At 62.2% G+C, this 18,924-nt stretch overlaps 1 protein-coding gene across 1 annotated transcript in view; it reads right to left on the reverse strand.

Moving 5' to 3' along the window:
- Positions 1-7: 7 nt before the first annotated feature.
- The window catches only part of BTBD16 (BTB domain containing 16), a 34,454-nt gene continuing 15,537 nt past the window's right edge, over positions 8-18,924 (reverse strand). Inside the window, exons 12-18 of the mRNA XM_079793944.1 lie at positions 17,198-17,320; positions 8,735-9,093; positions 7,263-7,345; positions 4,482-4,559; positions 3,718-3,816; positions 2,753-2,941; positions 8-2,209 (exon numbers count right to left, since the gene is read on the reverse strand). Of these exons, the coding sequence (XP_079650070.1) occupies positions 2,141-2,209; positions 2,753-2,941; positions 3,718-3,816; positions 4,482-4,559; positions 7,263-7,345; positions 8,735-9,093; positions 17,198-17,320 (1,000 nt within the window). The 3' untranslated portion in view covers positions 8-2,140. The remainder of the gene's footprint in view (positions 2,210-2,752; positions 2,942-3,717; positions 3,817-4,481; positions 4,560-7,262; positions 7,346-8,734; positions 9,094-17,197; positions 17,321-18,924) is intronic.

Below are 18,924 nucleotides of genomic sequence, written 5' to 3' on the forward strand. Positions count from 1 at the left end.
CCCTTCTGTCCAGGGGGTGGGGGGTGGCCTGCGCCCAGCAGTCCTGGCAGACGTGTGGGTGGCACGTGAGACGCCGTGCCGACCAGCACTCGGGTCGCCGCTTTGGGGCCGTGGCTGTAGGCTTTAAATTCCAGTCTAAGGCAGTTCCACTTGTGAGAAGGGTAAGGTCAGCGCAAGAATGTGTGTCTCCTCTCTTATGCTTCCCAAGCTCAGAGATTTGTGACATCAGCACCGTGGACACTGGGGTGACCCGGCCTCGCCTGGAATGTGCAAAAGTTCCCTCTCAACCGCTGAGCAGGGGGGCTCGCTCCCTGGCAAATTCCTGCCCCTGAGGTGCTGGCTCCCCTTCTTGAGGCGGAGCTCGCCCCCTAGTGGAGAAGGCTGGAACTTCTGGGTTCTAGCCGGCGGCTCACCCACAGGAGGGTGAGCAAGAGCCTCAGGCTTGCTCTTGGGTTAGGATGATGATGGTTTTCTGTCCTGGGTAAGGAAGACAACCCGGTGTGTGGGGTGCAGGGGACCCCGCTGTGGAACTGGTGGCCGGGGACGCAGCCCCATCCTCAGGCCTCACCCCCGGCCGCGGGGACCTGGGCGGCTCTCCCGACACCGGTCAGCAGCCGGGCCTGGGCCGCAGCCGCAGCCGCAGAGAGGAACATGCCCACAGCCCGCCAGCCTGCACGCGGCTCTCCCTGCCCCGTTCTCAGAGGAGGACACGGCCCTGCTGCCCGACTGTGGGCTGGTGAGACCGTGAGCAGGGTCCTTGCGAGCTGCCTGGCCTCCTGACCCACAACCAGGATGTGACAATAAACACGTGTCGCTCGCTCTACGCCGCTAAACAGCGGCACTTTGTTCCACCGCAACAGGAAACCAGTCGGCAAAGTGGGAAGAAAGACTCTCTCACCTTACTTTTTCCGAGCCCCGGGGTTCCTTTTAAAGTGGCAGAATGGCCTGGCTCAGTGGTCGGCAAACTCATTAGCCAACAGAGCCAAACGTCAACAGGACAACGATTGAAATTTCTTCTGAGAGCCAAATGTTTTAAACTTAAACTTCTTCTAACGCCTCTTCTTCAAAATAGACTCGCCCAGGCCGTGGTATTTTGTGGAAGAGCCACACTCAAGGGGCCAAAGAGCCGCATGTGGCTCGCGAGCCTCAGTTTGCCGACCACGGGCCTGGCTGATGTGGCTCAGTGGCTGAGTGTTGACCTATGAACCAGGAGGTCACAGTTCGATTCCCGGTCAGGGCACATGCTCGGATCGTGGGCTCGATCCCCAGTGGGGGGCGTGCAGGAGGCAGCGGATCAATGATTCTCTCTCATCATTGACATTTCTCTCTCTCCCTCTCCCTGCCTCTCTGAGTTCAATTAAATATTGAAAAACAAATTTAGAAATAAAGTGGCAGAATGGTCAGCAAGTCAGTCACTCTGCACCTATAGCTGCTCTCCCCACTTCCTGCCTCTGGCTCCTGCGAGCCCACGCTGCCGGGGACCACAGCCAGGGGTGGTGGCGCCCCCAGTGGGAGGGGGTGTTTCTGCCGGGGAGCCCATCCAAGAGCCCCAAGAATGCAAAGTCAGCCTGGGCTCAGGGGCCTTAGGGGGTCGATGATGGCAAATGGACTCACGTCTCCACTGCTTTCCACCCTCAGACAACACAAATGTGGGTGCTATGGTCTGAACGTGCCCCCCCCCCCCGAATCCACATGGTGAAACCCAACCCCCAAAGTGATGGCAGCAGGGGACGGGCCTGTGGGAGGTGTGGCGCTCACACGGGTGGAGCCCTCACAAGTGGGGTTAGCGCCCTTCTCAAGGGGCCTTGGCAAGCGGCCCCGCCCGGTCGGCCACCTGAGGACCAGGGAGGAGCTGGCCGCGCATGAGCGGAGGGGTACCCCCCAGACACCATGCCGCGCCTGCCAGCATCTGACCTGGGACCTCCAGACCCCAGACCTGGAGGTAACACGTTCCTGTTGTTCACACGTCACACGCCGCCGCAGCTTAGCCAAGAGCAGACAGAGACCACGGGCACCTGTTCTACCGGGACCACTGCTCACGGGAGCGTCAGCCGATACTGGGCGGTCCCTTCAACGTCACTTTATTTTGCTCCGTGCAGAGCGGAGGGAGGGAAGACATCGCAGGTTCTGCTGGGGGTTGTCAGGATGCCGGGAAGATGAAGGAAAAGCTCACGTAGATCGGGCTGCCCGCAGTCTGGATTTGCAACACCTACAAGATGAAGCAGCGCAGAGGCAGTGGGCTTGGCCACGGGCACGCGCCCTCCGGAGGGGGCGGCCCTCCACTCTCAAGTCTGGCTGCTCATTTGAGTCACCTAGCGAAGGCCTTTGACATACACTTAAATGTTTAAGTCTATGCCCGGCCGGCGTGGCTCAGGGGTTGAGCGATGACCTATGAACCTGGAGGTCAGGGCACAGGCCTGGATGGTGGGCTCGATCCTCAGTTATTTCCAGGTCTGGGGTGTGCAGGAGGCAGCCGATCCGTGATTCTCTCTCATCACTGATGTTTTTCTCCCTCTCCCTTCCTCTCGGAAATCAATACAAATATATATATATATATATATATATATATATATATATATATATATATATCCCATTAGTGATTTATATCTTAATGGAACTGATTAGAGAGAGAGAGCGAGCAAGAGGGAGAGGGAGAGGGAGAGGGAGAGGGAGAGGGAGAGGGAGAGGGAGAGGGAGAGGGAGAGGGAGAGGGAGAGGGAGAGGGAGAGGGAGAGGAGAAACGGCCACTCACCTGGCTCCTGCAGTTCGGCCTGACGAACCGGAACTTCTGCACCACGGGCTTGGTCCCGAACTCCTGCCACCGGCCGTCCACCAGCGCCTGCGCCCTGATCTCGTACTTGACCAGGCGCTCGGGCCGCAGGCTGACCAGGCCGTGCTCGCAGACCTCGGAGGGGAACCCCACGTCCGCCGGCCTGATTCTCTGCAAGGAGAGCCGTCGCCTCAGGCGGAGCCGACTCGGCTGGCCTCGCGCTGGGACCCCCGGCTCCTGGCCCATCGCCCTCCTGCGAAGTGTGCGGAGCGGCCGGCAGGCGTTTCCCAGAATCCCATTTCCTGGGCGCCCGCTGCCGAGTCAGCTGCCCTGGGAGCCCTGACCACGTGCAAACCACCAGCCAATGGACTGGGCTTCGGCCGACCCGGACTAACCAAGCTCCTTGACTTGGAAGGTCCTCATGGCGCTTTGCCAGAACTTAAAAACCCACGTGGTGCCCGGCCGGCGCGGCTCGGTGGCTGATGTCAACGCATGAACCAGGAGGTCACGGTTTGATTCCCGTCAGGGCCCAGGCCCGGGTTGTGGGCTCGATCCCCTGTGGGCACTTCCTGCTGCCCCCACAGACAAGTGACCACCTCAAACCACCGCCCATCATGCAGAAAATGAAGAGGAACTACGTAACCCACACGTGGAGCCAGGGCCTAGACCCCCCTCCCCCGCTTCTCCTGCCCCCCACCCCGCCCCCCTGCAGCTTTGCCAATAGAGGCCATGTGACCAGAAGGCACTCAGCCTGGAGAGCTGCACCTGTTACATGAGCTCCCAATAGTGAGCTCCCTAGCTTGTTGCAAAACAGCAAACGCATCACGTCTGTGAGTGGGATTAGCACCAGACTCACAGCGATTGATAACGATCGACCCGCTGTTATTGACGTGGGTGGGCTGGGCCCCAGGCTGTCTCGGGGGGGGCCCCCTGCCGCCCGCCCTCACCTGCATGTAGAAGCTGTAGGAGGTGCTGTTGTTCCGGACGCCCCGCATGGCAAAGAAGAACCCGTAGATGGCGATCATCTCCGAATACGTCGTGTACTCCTGAGAGGGGACAGAGACGACAGCGTGACGAGGGCAATCGGCAGCATTCAAAGGCAAGGGGACAGCCCGGCCTGCGTGGCTCAGGGGTGGAGCCTTGACCTATGAACCAGGAGGTCAGGGTTCAAGCCCGGTCAGGACACAGGCCCAGGTTTCCGGCTCGATCCCCAGTAGGGGGCGTGCAGGAGGCAGCCAATGGATGATGTTTGTCTCTCATCGTGGATGCTTCTCTCTCTCTCTTCTTCTCTCTCTAAAAGTCAATAAAAATGTATTTAAAAAGAAAAAGTAGGTTCACCCTCGAAACCTTAAACACCGGCGTGGAGCGGTTTCTCTCCCGGAGCAGAGGATCTGTGTGTGGGGCGGGATGAGCCCTAACCCAGGCCGCCCAGGCCTTTCCCAGTTTCAGGACGGAAGCCCGGCATCCCAGGGAGCGCCCCGTCCCTGGGACCCGGCACAGCGGCCACCTCGGGGAGATGTGACGAGCCCATCAGGTGCTGACGGGCCCGTCCCAGGCCCGTCTTGGGAAGTTTATTTCCGAGGGGCGGTGAGCGTGCGGAAAGGCCCCAGCTTCCTCTTCCGCCCCGGGCTTCGTACCAGAGGTCAGAGGGATCCTGCATGACCCTGACCGAGCCCAGGAGGCGGTCCCTGCTCGGGCCCGGCGCCAGTACCTTGTAGAACAGCAGCCCGAACCGCACCGCCTGGTTGGTGAGATCTTTGGCGAAAGCCATGTCGCCCCCGCTCTCCATCTGCAAAGGAAACACACAGTTTACCGGCAGCCTGATGGCCGTTTTTTTTTTTTTAATTTCTTTTAAAAATATATTTTAATATTTTATTGATTTTACAGAGAGGAAGGGAGAGGGAGAGTTAGAAACATCGATGAGAGAGAAACATCCATCAGCTGCCTCCTGCACACCCCCCACTGGAGATGTGCCCACAACCAAGGTACATGCCCTTGACTGGAATCGAACCTGGAACCCTTCAGTCCGCAGGCCGACGCTCTATCCACTGAGCCAAACCAGTCAGGGCCTGATCACCTTTTAAAGATACATTTTTTTTTTTTTTATTGATTTCAGAGAGGAAGGGAGAGGGGGAGAGAGAAATATCAATGAGAGAGAACCATGGATCGGCCGCCTCCCACAAGCCCCCCACTGGGGATCGAGCCCACAATCTGGGCATGTGCCCTGAGCAGGAATGGAACGTGACCTCCTGGTTCACAGGTCAATACTCAACCCCTGAGCCAGGCCGGCCGGGCCCTGACATCAGCTCCACACGAGCTCCCTGGTCCTCACAGCCCCGCTGTAGGGGGGAAGAGCTCTGTCCCAGGTCCTGCATTCAGCCCTTGGGCCGGTCCACGGTGTTCACTGAAAACCTACTCGGCGCCAGGCACCGGCTCGCTGCCTTCAGAGAACGCAAAGACCAGAGCGAGACAACGGCCCGAGGGGTCACACCGGGGAGGCGTCACACCGGGGAAACAACACATGACCCCGAGTGCCCTGACCACGAGCAGAGGATGGTCACAGCCAGGGTCCAGGGCCACGGGGCCCACGTGGCCAGCTCCCCCTGTGGGCTGGGCTGGGAGTGGATTTCAGGAGGCCGACGTTGGCGGCAGGGGGTGAAAGGAAGGAGGTGGGAGGGGCCTTCAGGAGGTGAAGAGGGCGGTGGGCACTTCCTCCCTCCCTCGCCCTCCCTCGCCCCTGTGGTCAGAGTCCAGCCCTGAACTAGGCCTCAGAGCAGCTCCGTCCCAGGGGGTCCTCTCCTGTGGGCGGGGCCTGAGCGCCGAGGTTTGCACGTTACAATGGCTATTTGTTGAGCTGAACTGCGTTTTCAGGAGACACTCGGGCAGCGTCAGAGCTCAAACACTGCCCCGTTTCATCCCAAACGTGGGGCTGGACACACATCAGAAGCCCGCCGTCTGCAGGGACAATGCACAGAGGGGGAACGCCACGCGGACAGCTCCTCCCTCGCCAGCACGGCAGTAAGCGGGGGAAGGAGAGGCCGTTGTTCGCCTCTCAGTGAACAGAAGGGGTCCGGGAAAAGCTCGCCCACGTGCCGGGCGAGCGCCAAGGGGGCCCACGCCTTTATCACTGTGGGGAGGGGAGTCACCGGGCCCCACGGTTGTTCACAGGATTTAAGAACAAAAATGCAGCCTTTTCCACTCTTGAGAATCTCCTATAAGAGAATGGCTCCAGGTACAGCAAGAGAAACCATAGGTGCAAATACGTGGGCCACACCGTCATTTATAACAGCCACGGATCGAGAGAAACACCGTGCATGTTCTACGGTGAAGGGATGGCAACGCGGCACGGGCTATACCCGTGGTCGGCAAACTGCGGCTCGCGAGCCACATGCGGCTCTTTGGCCCCTTGAGTGTGGCTCTTCCACAAAATACCACGGCCTGGGCGAGTCTATTTTGAAGAAGTGGCGTTAGAAGAAGTTTAAGTTTAAAAAATGTGGCTCTCAAAAGAAATTTCAGTCGTTGTGCTGTTGATATTTGGCTCTGTTTACTAGTGAGTTTGCCGACCACTGGGCTATACTATAGGGTCTCCTTTTGGTGGAAGAACTTGCAGCCATTAAAAATGGTGTCAGTGAGCCCGGCTGGTGTGGCTCAGTGGTTGAGCGTCGGCTTATGAACCAAGAGGTCACGGTTCGATTCCCGGTCAGGGCACATGCCGGGATTGGGGGCTCCATCCCCAGTGGGGGATGTGCAGGAGGCAGCCGATCCATGATTCTCTCTCATCATGGATGTTTCGATCTCTCTCTCCCTCACTCTTCCTCTCTGAAATCAATAAAAACATATTTTTAAAAAAGGGTGAAAGGCAATAAAATTTAATAAGGTGTTAGCAATGCTTATCTGTGGATGATGGATCTGAGGGTATGTATTTGATATGTATTTTCTTTCCATTTCTCTGCATCTTGAAAAGTTTCCATAATAAAATCCTCAATAATGTGACATTGGTGCTCTAGCTGGTTTGACTCAGTGGACAGAGCGTCGGCCTGCAGACTGAAGGGTCCTGGGTTCGATTCCCGGTCAGGGCACACGCCCGGGTTGCAGGCTTGATCCCCAGTGTGGGGCGTGCAGCCAATCCATGATTCTCATCATTGATGTTTCTATCTCTCTTCCCCTCCCTTCCTCTCTGAAATCAATAAAAAATATTTTTTTAAAAATGAGAGGTGGGGTCTGGTGGGTGTGGCTGGCGCGCCTCAGCCCCATCTCTCCCTCCCGGCCAACAGGACGGACGCTCTGAGCACCTGGGCTGCAGGCCTCCTGCCTCCCCTTCCCCTTCCCTGTGGCTCTGCCACGCCCCCTGGCTGAGGTCCCCGCCATCTGGACCTCCTCGGAGGCCCAGAGGCTTCAAATGCAAAATGCTTCTCCAGAGAAAGCAGCCGGAAGGCAGTGCATTTCGGTAATTGGATAATTGCTCTCTGCTCTGGCGGAGCCGGCGACTCACCGCGTGGTAATGGTTGGCGGTGACCCGGATCAGCCAGGACTCCGGGAAGAAGTTCAGGTGCCTCAGCACGTCCAGGTCCTGGCCTGGAGGGAACACAGGGAGCGTGTGAATGCATCTGCTCATCAGAGACTCGCCGCCGTCTCATCTGCAGAGAAAAAGGAGGAAGTCAGACGGAGGCCCTCCAGGCCCGGAGTCACAGGGTGAGCGGGACCCGGGGCCGCACAGAGCACCTCCCCAGAGCGCCCCCATCCCGCCCGAGATCTGATAGTGCAGGAGCGTCTCAGAGCCACTGAGACCAAACTGCCTGGGCTCCATCCCCCCGGGAGAGCCTGCGTTTTATCTGGACAACCGGACGTGGTTTGAAAACGTCCCACAGCCCGGCCGGCGTGGCTTAGCGGCCGAGCATCGACCCAGGAACCAAGAGGTCACCGTTTGATTCCCGGTCAGGGCACGGGCCCAGGTTGCAGGCTCGATGCCCAGTAGGGCAGGCAGTCGGTTGATGATGTTTCTCTCTCTCTCTCTCTCTCTCTCCCTTCCTCTCTCTCTAAAAATCAATGAAAACATTTAAGAAAAGAAGAAAAGTCCTCAAATGCCCTTTCAGACACTAAGATCTCTCTGGGTGGCCTGCTGGGCCGCCCACACACACGCCCGTGTCTCCCTCCTCTGCCAAGTCCCAGCTGCCTCCCAGGCCCAGAGCCTGAGGTTGGGGAGCTCCAGGCTGGACCACACGCAGCCCGAGTTTTCCCCAGACTCTGAAACGGGCACCCCAAGGGGCCGCGGCCAGGAGGCCGGGCTCGGCATGGCCCTCGGAGGCCTTGGCAGCTTGTGCTCCACGTCCAGCAGCCCCTCCATCCGTCTCCACGTGTCCTGGAAGCTCCGCGTATGGCCATTGTACAGACAGGTAAACTGAGCCCCAGCAGCGACTCTCCCAAAGCCTCACACGGCTCAGGAGTGACCACGAGGGATCCCAGCGGACACCTTTGGAACCATCGGGCGGGGCAGGTCCCCAACAGCCTCCCACGGACGCACCCATGTCCTCAGAAGCTCGGCCAGTGGCTCAGTGGTTAGAGCACGGCCCCGCCCCTGCGGGCTCAGTGGTTAGAGCGGCCTCCCCCGTGTGGATCAGTGGTTAGAGCACAGCCTCCCCGTGTGGATCAGTGGTTAGAGCACAGCCTCCTCGTGTTGTTCAGTGGTTAGAGCACAGCCTCCCCGTGTTGCTCAGTGGTTAGAGCACAGCCTACCTGCGGGCTCAGTGGTTAGAACGGCCTCCCCCGTGTGGCTCAGTGGTTAGAGCACAGCCTCCCCCGTGTGGCTCAGTGGTTAGAGCACAGCCTCCCCGTGTGGATCAGTGGTTAGAGCGGCCCCGTCCCTATGGCTCAGTGGTTAGAGCAGCCTCCCCCGTGTGGCTCAGTGGTTAGAGCACAGCCTCCCGTGTTGCTCAGTGGTTAGCGCGGCCCCGCCCGCGGGCTCACCTCGGGTGATGCCGTGCAGACGCAGGCAGAGGAAGATCTCGGCGAAGCCGCACTCCATGTCCTGGTCCAGGAAGCAGGGCTTCTTGGGGGAGCTGGTGACAGAACAAGGCCTCAGAGCTGCTCTCCGGAGCCAGCGAGGCAGCCAGAGCCCATGGAGCCCAGCGGCTTCCCCAGCCGGGCGGGCGGTGCCCGGCTCTCGGGGTGGGCGGGGGGGGGGGGGAGGAAGGAGATAACCCTGTGAAGGCCACCAGCCCTGACAGCGAGACATGGCTGTGCGCCCCTCTCTGCCTCCCGCCGAGCCGGGCGCATAGTAGGGGCCCAGCAAGTGCTCGCTAAGGGACGGACGGGAACACACGCCCCTTTACGGAGGATTTCGAGACTCATTTCCCCCTGAGCCTCCCAGGCTCCCGGGACGGACGGAGGGGGGCCTCGGCGGCTCCTCTTTACGGGCAGGAGCAGCGGCTCAGCAGGACTTGCTTGGACTTGGGGCGTCTGACCCCTCCACGCACGGCGCCCTTGGACTGGGCGGTCCGCGGAGCCCCTTCCAACGGGCTTTCAGACAGAACCGAAAAGGAGCAGGGTCAGCCCTGGCCGGCGTGGCTCATACGAAGGCTCTCGGGCTCAATTCCTGGTCAAGGGCAGGTCAAGGCCACATACCTGGTTGCAGGTTCCATCCCTGGCCCCAGTCGGGGTGCCTTTGGGAGGCAACCAATCTCTCTCTCCCCCCCGCCCCCCGTCCCTCCCTCTCTTCCACGCTCTCTACAAATCAATGGAAAAAAGGTCCTTGGGTGAGGGTTAACAACAACAAATAATAATAAATAAAATTTTAAAAAGGATCAGGTCGGGCGGGTGACTCGTGTCTGCAGAGTCACCACGGAGTCCCGGCTCGTCTGCGGCTGGAGGACAGGCTGGGCTGGGGAGACCCTTCGCCCTCGGGGAGACCCTCACAGACGCACACCCACCCCCTGGTTGTGACACCACTCTCCTGACAGACGGCCACTCCTCACGTTTGGGGACGCGGGACGGGGACACAGAGTCACTCCCTCAGGCAGAGCCTGCGGGTGCCGGCCCAGGCGCTTCTCGGTGATTTTTCCATGAATCAGGTGCCGTCCCGGCAGGCTGAGCCGCCCGCCCCGTGTCCGCACATCCGTCCCTCCACTGGAGGGGCCCCCAGCCTGGCGGGGCCAGTTTCCATCGCATCTGGGAGTCCCTGGCCTCTCCCAGTGGCCCCGGGAGGGAGGCGTGGGGGGCTGGGGAGTCGGAGGAGGAAGGTGAAGGGCTGGCGACAGGCTTGGCTCTCGGTGGGGTTCATGATCTCCGCCCCCTCTCCATGGCCGAGCCGGGTCCATCTCACAGGGAGAAAACGGCCCGGCCGGCGTGGCTCCGTGGTTGAGCGTCGACCTGTGGCGAGCCGGCACGGCCATGGCACACTCAGCCCCAGGCGCCGTATGTGCCGCGCCAGCTCAGCCAGGTTCAGTGAGCCTGAGAGGGGGCGGTGAAGGTTTGAGGACAGACAGACAAGAGAAGAAAAGCTGGGTCTGGGTGGGACACTGCCCGCTCTGATGGAGAGACAGTGACAGCGCCACGGACTACCAGCCGTGTCGTTATTTTACAGCCGATGCCACGAGGCACAGTAAGGGCGGGTCAGGATGTTCACAGCATTCTCGTGGGTTTCAGTCCCACTCAACTACATGCACCTGGTCCAGCTTTGTTTACTTGCAGCCTCTATCACTCAGGCACGTGGGGCCACGTGTTCGGACCACACGTTCAAGCTGACAGCTCCAGCTGTTGGCTATCATGGCGCTGGGAGGCTCTGCCCTCCACGCGGGGACTTGCACGTGGCCATGAGGACTGTGCCCTCTCGTCAGTCCGAGGCTTGGACCTGTCCAGACACTGTGGCCGCGCCCCACAAATAACAATATATTAAAGAAGAAGAAGATGGTGCCTCCATTGCCAACGCCCTGGGATCTCAGAGCCTCCACCCACCCCGGGGTCAGGGTGCCCCTGCCGAGGGCCGGCCGTCACAGCCGGGATCTGCCCAGGCCTCCCGAGGCCTCCCAGCCGGGCGCCGACCGGCCCCTCCCGGCCGCCTGGTGGGGAGACGCTGCTCCATCCATGGCCGCCCCGTCACGTGAAGGGGAGGCGGCGGGCGGCGGGCGGCCACCCCTCCGCGTGGCTGTCGGTGGATCAAAGGCGGGCACGGCTCTCCCTGGAGCTGAACTGTCGGTGCAAAGACCTCTTTGGGGTCAGCACCGACTTTTCTGGGACAAACGTTCCGGGAACCGCAGACAGGTGCCGCCCCAAGCCGCCCAGCGAGCACATCAGATGAATCAGGGGGCCCCCTCCGGCCGCCTCCTCGCATGCCTTCCCCACCGCAGGTGCCGCTGCCTCCGGGCCTGGACTGTGCCCCCGCAGAGGGGACGCGGGTCTGTTGGCTCCGTGCCCGGCCCCCGTCCCTCCCGCCCAGTGGTCGGCAAATCGCGGCTCGCGAGCCACATGCGGCTCTTTGGCCCCTGGAGTGTTCTAACGCCACTTCTTCAGAACAGACTCGCCCGGGCCGAAAACCGACTTCTGCGCAGGGGCCACGGAGTTTCAGTCGCACTGTACGTGCGCACCCGCACGTGGCGTTTTGTGGAAGAGCCACACCCAAGGGGCCGAAGAGCCGCAGGTGGCTCGCGAGCCGCGGTGTGCTGACCACTGCTCCAGCCCATCCCTCCACGCGCCACAGTGTGTCTTCCAGGAACGCCAGTGGTTCCGGCCCTGGTGCTCACACATACGTGCACACACATGCACACGCGTCCACACACGGACCAGGCTCTGCCGCGCTGATTTGCCCACGCTCAGGGTCCTGTCCGCTGTTGCCGTGGTTATCTGTGGGGCCAAGTCTGTGGAGATGCAATCCGAGGTCGTCCCGGCGACGAAGATGACGATGGCCCTGCCTGCTGCCCGAGGCAGAACGGGAATCCTGCCGTAGCCGACGTGCCCTTCGGCAGGGTCTCCGCATCCCGACCTTCACCCCCCGCCCTCTGCTCACGGCCGCCGCGGCGTCCCGGGCGGCCAGGGAACGGGGGACGCCGAGAAGCTACACGAGGAGAGTGCCAGGTCCAGAAGGAACAGGAACCGATGTTCAGGGACCTTGAAGCGACATTCAGCTCGGGAACGCGCTGGCGAGGGGCGGGCAGTGCTGGGCGGGGCCCGAAGGGACGCGGAAGGCGAGGACACAGGGTCAGGCAGGAGCGGTCCTGCCCGGGGCTGGCGGAGCCGCTGGGGGAGAAAACACTTTGCTGGGCCTCATGGCCGTGACTCATGGGATGTTTTTAAAGGAATGTTCTGGAAAGGAAATCAGCAGCGTGGTTACGCCAGGATGCTCCGTGTCATGACGACGCTGCGGCCACATCTGCAAATGCCATTCATTAATCACAGGAGCACGCGGCCTCTGCCCCAGCCTAGAGCGCTCCCCGCGAGACGCCGGGGGCTCCGTGCCAGGGGTGGCCCCCTCGGGTGGTCCGTGGGGCAGTGGTGCTGGGTTCGCCAGCTGGTGCTCACCCACGCAGCCCGCCCACGCTCTCGCTGCCGAGAGAAGATCCGAGGAGAGAGCCAGTCTGTGCAGCTGCAACCCGGGAAGGCTCCCTGGAGGAGGCCTCGGCCAGCTCTCCGGGCTGCAGATCCGACGGGCACAGGCGGGGGAGACGCGGCTGCAGGGCTCGGGGAAGTGGGCGTGGGGGACGCTGGGCGTGGGGACTGGGTGGGAGCTGGCTCCCCTGGCTGCTTCCAGGGGCCCCTGCGAGCCCACGCGGAGCCCTCTCCCCGGGGCCGAGGGAGCAGTAAACCCCCCGGACAAGAACTGCGGGTCGTGCAGGACGTGCCCTCGGCCCAGGGCTCACAGTGAGCGAGTGCGGCGGGTGGCGGCCGAGGTGAGGCGTCTGTGTGGCCGGTCACGTTCGTTTCCTGGCCCCGGGGCTGTGACAGGCTCAGTGCGCGCTCCACGGTTCTGTGCGCGCTCCACGGCTCAGTGCGCGCTCCACGGTTCTGTGCGCGCTCCACGGTTCCGTGCACGCTCCACGGCTCAGTGCGCGCTCCACGGTTCCGTGCGCGCTTCACGGCTCAGTGCGTGCTCCACGGCTCTGTGCACGCTCCACGGCTCTGTGCACGCTCCACGGTTCTGTGCACGCTTCACGGCTCTGTGCACGCTCCATGGCTCTGTGCACGCTCCACGGCTCTGTGCGCGCTCCACGGCTCTGTGCACGCTCCACGGTTCTGTGCACGCTTCACGGCTCTGTGCACGCTCCACGGCTCTGTGCACGCTTCACGGCTCTGTGCACGCTCCACGGCTCTGTGCACGCTTCACGGCTCTGTGCACGCTCCACGGCTCTGTGCACGCTCCACGGTTCTGTGCACGCTTCACGGCTCTGTGCACGCTCCACGGCTCTGTGCACGCTCCACGGCTCTGTGCGCGCTTCACGGCTCTGTGCGCGCTCCACGGCTCAGTGCGCGCTCCACGGCTCTGTGCGCGCTTCACGGTTCTGTGCACGCTCCACGGCTCAGTGCGCGCTCCACGGTTCCGTGCACGCTCCACGGCTCAGTGCGCGCTCCACGGTTCCGTGCGCGCTTCACGGCTCAGTGCATGCTCCACGGCTCTGTGCACGCTCCACGGCTCTGTGCACGCTCCACGGTTCTGTGCACGCTTCACGGCTCTGTGCACGCTCCACGGCTCTGTGCACGCTCCACGGCTCTGTGCGCGCTCCACGGCTCTGTGCGCGCTCCACGGCTCTGTGCGCGCTCCACGGCTCTGTGCACGCTCCACGGCTCTGTGCACGCTTCACGGCTCTGTGCACGCTCCACGGCTCTGTGCACGCTTCACGGCTCTGTGCACGCTCCACGGCTCTGTGCACGCTCCACGGCTCTGTGCACGCTCCACGGCTCTGTGCACGCTCCACGGCTCTGTGCACGCTCCACGGCTCTGTGCACGCTCCACGGCTCTGTGCGCGCTCCACGGTTCTGTGCACGCTCCACGGCTCAGTGCGCGCTCCACGGCTCTGTGCGCGCTTCACGGTTCTGTGCACGCTTCACGGCTCGGTGCGCGCTTCACGGCTCAGTGCGCGCTTCACGGTTCTGTGCGCGCTTCACGGCTCGGTGCGCGCTCCACGGCTCTGTGCACGCTTCACGGCTCGGTGCACGCTCCACGGTTCTGTGCACGCTTCACGGCTCGGTGCACGCTTCACGGTTCCGTGCGCGCTTCACTTTAGGTCTGTGCCCTCCTCTGTATGCATTTTAGACTCTGATTAAAGATGTGCTTTTACACCCGGCCCGTGTGGCTCCGTGGTTGAGCATCGACCTATGAACCAGGAGGTCGGGGTTCGATTCCCGGTCAGGGCACATGCCCGGGTTGTGGGCTCATCCCCAGTGTGGGGCGTGCAGGAGGCAGCCGATCCAGGACTCTCTCTCATCACCGATGTTTCTCTCTCTCCCTCTCTCTCTCTAAAGATCAATGAAAACACGTGAACACGTCGCTCTAGGGCGTGAACAAGCCGCCTGGGTGCGCCCGCAGCTGCGGTGGGTCTGCAGCCTCCCGGACCCGGCGCCAGCGAGTGGAGAGACGGCTTCTCCGCGGGCGACGGCGGCCGCGCGGCACACGTTTGTTTGCGTGTTTTTCCTACAGGAAACGTTCTGTGTAATTCGGGACCGCCTTTCTGTGTTTGCCCGGAACACAGGCTGTGGGAGCCGGGAGGGGGTGGGTTCCTACCCACACCGACGTCCCGGGCGCAGGGAGGACAAGCTGGCGGCGGCTCCTGGCCACCTGGCCGGGCGGACACTGCCCACTCCCCACGGCCCGGCGCTCTGCACGGGGCAGGAAACGGGTCAAATGAGTGACCGATGGAAAAAGAGCGACAAAATAGGTTTCCTCGCAGGTACCGGGGGACCCCAGCCCAGGACGCCGAGGACACCCCATGTTCTACAGAGGACACCCCATGTTCTACGGAGGACACCCCACATTCACAGAGGACACCCCACGTTCCTGGAGGACACCCCACGTTCACAGAGGACACCCCACACTCCTGGAGGACACCCCACATTCACAGAGGACACCCCACGTTCCTGGAGGACACCCCACATTCACAGAGGACACCTCACGTTCCTGGAGGACACCCCACATTCACAGAGGACACCCCACGTTCCTGGAGGACACCCCACGTTCCTGGAGGACACTCCACATTCACAGAGGACACCCCACACTCCTGGAGGACACCCCACATTCACAGAGGACACCCCACGTTCCTGGAGGACACCCCACATTCACAGAGGACACCTCACGTTCCTGGAGGACACCCCACATTCACAGAGGACACCCCACGTTCCTGGAGGACACCCCACGTTCCTGGAGGACACTCCACATTCACAGAGGACACCCCACGTTCCTGGAGGACACTCCACGTTCCTGGAGGACACCCCACATTCACAGAGGACACCCCGTGTTCCCGGAGGACACCCCACATTCACAGAGGACACCCCACGTTCCTGGAGGACACCTCACATTCACAGAGGACACCCCACGTTCCTGGAGGACACCCCACATTCACAGAGGACACCCCACGTTCACAGAGGACACCCCACGTTCACAGAGGACACCCCGTGTTCCCGGAGGACACCCCACATTCACAGAGGACACCCCGTGTTCGCTGAGGGCTGCCGACCGTGGCTCTCTGCCGCTTGCCTCTCACCAAGGCCGCAGCGCCGTGAGCCGCCGCGGGGACTCACTCCCATCCCGGTTCTGAGCCGGTTCCGTCCGAGACTAACCCGGAGCCGGCGGCCACGCCTCCTGGTGAGCGTGATCACGGGAACGGGCCTTGGGGCCATTAGGCATGTGGGGCGAAGACATCGGGTCAAAGCTCATGATGGGCCTGGCCGGGTGGCTCCGTGGACAGAGCGTCGGCCTTCGGGCTGACGACGGGTCCCGGGTTCGATTCCGGTCAAGGGCATGTACTACGATGGCAGGCTCCTCCCCGGCCCGGGCCCTGGTCGGAGCGCGTGCAGGAGGCCGCCCATCGGTGTGTTTCCCTCACGTGGATGTTCCTCTGTCTGTCCCTCTCTCTCCCACGCTCGCCCCAAAAAGGTCAATGGGAAACGTCCCCGGGGGAGGATTAAAATCAAACAAACAACAAAGCACAGGACTCAGAACCTGAGCATCGTTTGGCCCCGATGCCGCTACCCCACAGGACGCGGCGGACACAGCGGCTCTTGGGGCCACGGCGCCAGGTGTCCCGGAAAAGCCCCCACGCGCCGGGGCCTGCCCGGCTCCGAGCAGCTCGGGACGCGGGCACCTTCGCTCCGTGTCACAGCGGCCACGGAGACACCCGGGGAGCCCTTAACTACCGAGGTCACGCTCACCGCACCCTGGTCCCTGGCCGCTGGTCCCCGGCCGCCCCAGCGCTCGCCTCTCCCAGGCAGGGGGGCGGGGACGCACTCCCAGGCGACAGGAGCAGTGATTCCCTAACTCGCCGCCTGGAGGCAGCCTCAGGGCCTCTGGACACCGTGCCGGAGCCGCCCGAGCCGGCCCGACCCGCTCAGAGAGGAGGCCCGGCCGCTAGGCTTGGGAGCAAAGCATCTGGGGACTCGGCGGCTTTGGGTGCCAGGCAGACTCCATCCCTTATTGTGTGCGTCTGACCCCTGGTAAGAGGGCCCGTCGCTCCCTCAGTGTCCTCGTCTGGAGAATGGGAACAACAAAGCCAGCCCAAGGAGCGTGCAGATTGAACAAGGTGACTCGTCGATGCTCGGCAGAATCCCCGCATTCAGGAAGCATCACCGGATGGTGCTGGTTGTGCTGTAACGGGAGGCCTGGTGCACCGGTGCGTGCACTTGGGGTCGGGGGTCCCTCAGCCCGGCCTGCGCCCTCTCACAGTCCAGGAGCCCTCAGGGATGTCCGCCCACCTGCTCGCTGCTCCTTAGCGGCTCCCGCCACCGCCGCTGTGCTCACCAGCCGTGAGCCCGGCTTTTCGCTGAGCGGCCTCCCCTGTGGGAGCGCACTGACCAGCAAGGTCAGCTCCAGCATTGAGCGTCTGCCCCCTGGTTGTCAGGGCGCATCATAGCGACCGGTCGTTCCGCCGTTCAGTCGATTTGCATATTAGCCTTTTATTATACAGGCTTGTTCTTCTTCACTTAAACGAGGCCTGATGGAGGCGCGTGTTCTTGTGAGGTGGGGTTGGTGTGGGGCGGTAACTCTCCCCATGGGAGGAGGGCCTTTTCCTTTACAGGACACGGAGCGCGTTCTCAGACGCCCGAGATCACGCCGCTATTCCGACACCTACACGCCATTCTCTTTCTCAGGGAATCGCTGGGCGCAGGCCTCCCGCCGTCCGGGCCCGCGCTCGGCACTCTGGAGGTCGCTATGGAAAACGCTATCACCGCCCCCCCCCCCCCAATGCCACGAGCACACAGAAGGCCCCTGTACCCGCCGCCGCACGCTATCACCTGCTGAAGAAGGCCATCACGGCCTCGTGGGTGGGGAAGGTCAGCAGCCGCGGGTTCACTTGAAGGTAGACCCACAGGAGCAGCGTCTTCAGCAGGTGGAACTCACTGAAAACAAACAGGCTGGGCAGACAGAGGCGAGGGTGTTTCAGGGAGAGCAGACGCCACCCTGCGAGGCGCGGGGAGGGAGCGTGGGTCTGGGAACGGGAGTCTAGGCCTGCACCTGCGGGCAGCCCGGGGGGAGGGCGGCGTTGGGACCGTTTGTTCGTGAGCGGACCGCTGAGCCCAGGGCCCGGCACGTGGCCACGTGCTCAGGGCACAGCGGGCCTGAGGCACGGGGCAGGGCGGGGGCCTGGCTCCAGGGCCCTCACGCGGCCTGCAGCAGCCCGGGGCCGCCCCGAGAAACGAGGAATAAAGAGCGGCGGGGGGCCAGCCGGCGTGCGCAGTGGTCGGCGTCTCTGTTCGGTTCCCGGTCGGGGCACAGGCCCGGGTCACGGGCTCGATCTCCAGTGGGGGGCGTGCAGGAGGCAACAAATTGATGTCTCTCTCCCTCTCTCTTTCTCTCTCTTCTTCCCTCGTTCTAAAATCAGTACATAAATTGCACTAGCTGGTTTGGCTCAGTGGATAGAGCGTCCGCCTGCGGACTGCAGGGTCCCAGGTTTGATTCCCGGTTGGGGCACAGGCCTGGGTTGTGGGCTCCATCCCCAGTGAGGGGCGTGCAGGAGACAGCCGATCCAGGAGTCTCTCTCATCATGGATGTTTCTTCTTCTCTCTCCCACTCCCTTCCTCTCTGACATCAATAAAAATATATTTTTTAAAAATAAAGTAAAATCAACACATAAGTTAAAAAAGAAAAAGAAACAATGTATCACAACCCTCTCACCCACCACTTCCGTGGTCACCGAGGCGAAGGCAAGCCAGGGCGTGACGCTAACGGGACGGAGCGTCCCCGCCCACCTGTCTCGCTATTTCTGGGCTCAGGCGCCCTGTCCGTCGCCTCCGGCTTGTTTTCAGCCACCACGGGGGCCTGGGCTGTGGCCCTGGCCGGACTGGACCGCATTGGTCACCGTCTGGGCCGTGATGGTGAGCGGGAGGCCAGAGGTCACAGGGCCACTGGGTATGACGTCCCCACTAAGACGGCTGCCAGGACTCGCCACCCTCGGCAGGCGGGCGAGGTGCCTCTGGGCAGAACTCCCGGGTGAGAGCCTCAAGCCCAGAAGGTTCTTTGAGACCTTACGGAAGGGGCAACGTGGGGGGCGAGAGTGGGGGGCGGTGAGAGCCCCGGAATCAGGGCTGGTTCTGTTTGCATGAGGAGGGTCAGTGTTGGGATCAAGCCCCCCGCCTTTGGCTGAATAGCAGCCCCTAGTGGTGAGCACCCGAATAGCAGCCCCTAGTGGTGAGCACCTGCAGGCGAGGACCAGGCTGAGGCCCGGCTGCAAGGCTCAGGGGTTGAGCATCCACCTATGAACCAGGAGGTCCCTGGTTTGATCCCCGGTGGGGAGCGTATGGGACGCAGCTGGTCGATGATTCTCCCTCATCGTGGATGTTTTTCTCTCCCTCTCCCTTTCTCTCTGACATCAATAAAAATATATTTTAAAAATAATAAATAAAGCAGGTGCCCCGGACATCAGCGGGGCGAGGCGAGTTCACTGTGGAAGACCTGAGTCAGGGTGGTGTGGGCCCGGCCACTCCAGGTGCCAGGGCTGCTGGCTGTCCCGCCCACGAGG

The sequence above is a fragment of the Cnephaeus nilssonii genome (genome assembly GCF_951640355.1).
Source record: "Cnephaeus nilssonii genome assembly, chromosome: 16".
In the NCBI taxonomy this organism is placed as follows: Eukaryota; Metazoa; Chordata; class Mammalia; order Chiroptera; family Vespertilionidae; genus Cnephaeus; species Cnephaeus nilssonii.